Source organism: Solanum tuberosum, unplaced genomic scaffold (assembly GCF_000226075.1).
Source record: "Solanum tuberosum cultivar DM 1-3 516 R44 unplaced genomic scaffold, SolTub_3.0 scf00112, whole genome shotgun sequence".
In the NCBI taxonomy this organism is placed as follows: Eukaryota; Viridiplantae; Streptophyta; class Magnoliopsida; order Solanales; family Solanaceae; genus Solanum; species Solanum tuberosum.
Window position 1 is genome coordinate 569,832 of NW_006239035.1, and position 4,548 is coordinate 574,379.

General features: G+C 30.7%; 1 protein-coding gene across 1 annotated transcript; it reads right to left on the bottom strand.

Annotated features, from left to right (window-relative positions):
* Window positions 1–1,556: 1,556 nt before the first annotated feature.
* On the bottom strand, window positions 1,557–2,826 carry LOC107061001 (protein RADIALIS-like 1). The gene is made up of 2 exons (XM_015309652.1): window positions 2,447–2,826; window positions 1,557–1,807 (listed from the first exon to the last, which is right to left on the bottom strand). The coding sequence occupies exon 1, from the start codon at window positions 2,719–2,721 to the stop codon at window positions 2,464–2,466; it is 258 nt and encodes an 85-aa protein (XP_015165138.1). The 5' UTR covers window positions 2,722–2,826; the 3' UTR covers window positions 1,557–1,807; window positions 2,447–2,463.
* Between the last annotated feature and the right edge of the window lie 1,722 nt (window positions 2,827–4,548).

Below are 4,548 nucleotides of genomic sequence, written 5' to 3' on the forward strand. Positions count from 1 at the left end.
ACAGGAGAGAGGACAGAGAGAGGGTGGGAGAGAATTTGCTATTAAAATAAATATAATATTTTTTTTGTAATTTTTTTAAACTATAACTGTTTTTCATAAATATGTCGATATTTTTACCATTTTCCATATTTTTTTCATAAAATATCCCGACAAGATTAAAAAGCTGACACTGTATTAAGCCAAATATATAAGAAAAGAAAAACAATCTTCATATTGTAAGGAATATTTCAGATATAATTATAAGCTTGATCCATCATTTGTTAAAAGTTTTGTGACCATGTTCATCTAAAGTTTAAAAGCGGCTAGAGAAAACACATTATTTTTTTATTTATTTTATTATATTTTTAGTATGTCTTTGTTATCAGGGGAGGATCCACGTGGGTTTCAGGGGTTCATCCAAATTTTCTTGGTAAAAAATGGCAATGTATATATAAGCCAAATTTTCTGTATTTATGTAGATATATTAAATTTAAATCCCCTCATGAATAAGAAGCAAGGTGTAGCGTACTGGTAAATCTCCTTTTAAATTGACCCACCAATCTTTTACATTTTTTGTTTTTTGTTTTTTTTTTAATATAAAAAATAGGTGCTAAAAAGTAGATTTAAAGCTATTAAAATGCAAACGTGAAGGAAATTCAAATGTGCTAAAAGGTCTCTTGTAATGGAATTAACTTTTTGTACCTATAAACTATATACTACTACTTCTTTGGAATTGTGTTTTATTGACTTATTCACTCGTTTATATTTTTATTTTTCGAACCCCCTAAATGAAAATCTTGAATCCGTCACTGCTTATTATGATATCATGTCGAAGTATTGTGACAATTTCATCTAAAATTACATTATTAATTAAAAAAAATCTTAATTATATTCTCAAATAAATTTAGTCTCATAGTTAATAAGACGTTATCTCACATAGAGCTAAGCTACTTTGTACTTTATATTTTCCCATACAATCTCTTAATTTTATAATTTTACATTTGATAAAAACATTGTTATTAATCCTCATTTTCCTAGAATGTAGGAATTTGCTTTCAAAGCGAACGCCATGCCGATGATATTGTCAAGATTCTTCTGTCCAGATAGAGAGATGTGCAAATTCTTTTAATTTCTTTCGTTAAAAAATCATAATGTATATATATAAACCTTTTATTTATTTAAATAAATTGTTGGATATTCTTGATGATTTTTTTTTTTGAATATTCTTATTTAAAATTCTGGTTCCGTGTACATATACTACTAGTATTAATTACTACCGGATGTTCATACATTATTTAGGTTACAAGTAGAATATTTAGTTGTTTTTTAATAAATTGGGCGTAGGGGAAGGGGAATTGACCCGGAGATGGGATTATAACGTGGAGAATTATTTTTTAATTAGTTTCTAATTTTTCTTGTTCTATTTTCAAAATCCTTTTTAACTAGCAACGAATGGAGAATCAGATCGAAGATCTAGTTCTTTACTATATTTTATTCTGATCCCTTTAAAGTATTTGCATTTTACTGAATAAAGTAATAACAAGTGTAACAAATAGAGTCATAAAATAATACACGCTTCATTTTAAGGAACAATATAACTAATTAATATTAGAGGAGACATGACGAGTACAAGAGCAGACAGAATTCAAATGATTCCTTCCGTAGGTAATTAATATAGACTCAGCGTTTAAAATTTAATTGGACAAAGAAATTAAATATAGAACTTGAATAAAATATTTAAAAAGGCAGGTTCCAAGGCAAATTATTTGCACTTTTCTAGTCTGCTTATTGACGTTTGTTACTTCAATGAAGTGTTAGGTTTTGCATCCTGCATGGACATATAGAGAAAAATAATTAGAATAAATTAGCTAAATAAAATTTGGACTAAAGTTAACATATATATATTCATGCAAAACGATGTTGGTGTACTATCGTGTTCGAATCAATTTATGTGTGCACATCAATTATTCAATTACAGATCTATTATCTGTCATCACTATAAATATGTTTGTTTATATAGTACTTTGTAAAATAAATATAGTAGTAAATTTAGATGAACAATAGCCATCGAGAGTAGACTACATTTGTCCCATGGTGTCCCTATTAGGATGCTCGTGTTAGGAATGTGTAATACGTAGATATGTTCCTTATTGTGAAGGTGACCCCTCAACCTAACCCTACTACCCCCCACCACTGTTTTTTTGTTGAATTAATTAAGGGGTGATGTATGATAATTGCCTTATTGTTTTTACATTAGACAAAACTAACTGTTTTTAATTAGATTATGACATCACTTTATAAAGCACTAGTATCTTTTAATGTTAGTCATAACCTGCATGGTTTTAAGGTAATGTGGAATACCACATACATTTTTTTTGGTCCTATAGTGCATAACACATTACTAGCCATATAATAATGTTAGTGCATATAACTTAAATTCGTTGGAAGATAGATTGATGGAGCATACCTTTAGTAAGAATAATGTTAGTCAGAGGTGGTTCCTCCAGTAGTTTTGTATTTGGGGAAGGGCACCATACCATGGTCAATAAAAAAAATATCCCTTAAAAGGATTTCATAGTGTCGTTTCACTTCTTCAGCAGTCTTGCCTCCAACTGCTTTAGCAACATTGGACCAACGATCGCGAGTTTCCTTGTCATACACAGACAATGCCTTCTCAAACGCCTTGTTTTGTTTATCGGTCCATGATCCTGAAGAACCGTGTTGAGATGACATCGAACTCATAATGATATTTGTTAAATATCACAAGTTGTGAAAAATGTTGAAACAGAGATAGCAAGAGCCAAAGAAGAAGAGACTAAGCAGAGTTGGTATGTTGTGAAAACAGAGTTGGCAAAGGGCTGTTTATAAAGGGAGGGAGAATGCACCTACTAGGGTGTGGTATCAATTATCATAGTCAATAAAGTTAAGTAAAAATACTTGGAGATCAAATATTTACTAGGTACCTAGTGGGAAATAGTAGTATATCGGTGAAATAGTCAAAGTGCAAACAAGTTGGCGCGTTATCAAGAAAGGGGAAAAGGGGGTGAAAGTGGGCCCAAAAAATTATTGCAAAGAATTTTGGTGATTTGTATTCTTAGGAACCACAAGAAGAGATGGAGAAAGAACATTCACATAAATATGAGCATGAAGAATCAGTATCCCCCAAACAAATTTTCAATTTTAGTTACACCTCTTTCATTTCAAAGGAGCCACATAAATTAAAGTATACTCAAAATCTAATAAGTTTTAGTTACTAGTCCTTTTCTATCACATATAGCATATATATAAATAAATAATAACCTAAGACTAATAGGGACTTATTCACATGGTTGTTTTATGGGGATTGCTTAATAACTCTATTATTGTAATTAGATGGTAATCCTTTGGGAATAAGCACACCACTTGTCAAAAAAAATATCTATCACTTGTTTATCTTTAATTTGAGATACAACAATCAAGAATCATTATCATCTTGTTTGATTTATATATTCCAAGATATTGACTTGGAAAAGAGATGGGACCCAAATTCACTAGCCGTACAGCAGGAGCTTTCACGAGAGTGTCACAATGCTAGCTAGTTACAGAGTTCAGTCTGAAGAAGAGATTGCCAAAGATATCACTAACATTCATGAACTATCTTTTATGTTACTAATTTTGAGCCTCGGAGATCTTGATTTCAGGGGTGTCACATGATACCGTTTCGTTTGCCAAAGATATCACTAGCATTCATGAACCATCTTTTATGTTACTAATTTTGAGCCTTGGAGTAGAGTTTATCTTGATTTCAGTGTGTCACATGATACTATTTCGTTGGTGTTTTTTTTACTAGATATACATATATTAGTAATAAATGAAAATAAAAGGTAGAAACACTAAAAGGAAAATGTTTGTCAAAAAAGAGGTGTACTGGTATGATGGTTAGGTGATTGTACATCACTTAGAGCAGTGCGATAGTTGGAGTCTTTCTGTTCTTAACTAAACATTTCGAGCCAAAACTTTGAAAATCTTAAGCGGTTCACAAAAAGCATTTTGATATGTATGGTATTTAGGTATTAATTAATGTATCTATTAAGGGTTATTTATGTAATTATATATGTATCAACTCTTGTATAAATATCTCCTATATGAATAACTGGTTGTAAATGGGTTTTCAAATCAAAGAAAAAATCTAATGGATTAAACACCATAAGGTTGTTATAGTTGTTAAGTTTTTCCATCGTTATCTTGAAATTGACTTTGATGATGCATTCAGTCTGACAATTTCAGCACATATTAATGAAATGAGTCCATGTAATTCAAATTTAATGACTTGGATCACTCATATTTTAATTGGGTAAATATGAGTTTCAAGCTATTTTAAGAGCTCCTACAAATATGGTCAAAATGGGTAAAATATGGGTATTCATTAGTGCCGGCAAAATGAGCCCATATTTTGGTAACCCGCCCAATCCGTCCATATTTAATGGGTTGGGTGAGTGACTTTTACATGGGTAAAATATGGGTAATATGAGTAAAATATGGATTAGCCAAATGAGTTAAGCTTCTAACTTTTATTCACTCAAAATTCAT

What these genes read in the sequence shown, in the direction of transcription:
- LOC107061001 (XM_015309652.1), bottom strand. Translation starts at nt 2,721, where the DNA reads ATGAGTTCGATGTCATCTCAACACGGTTCTTCAGGATCATGGACCGAT.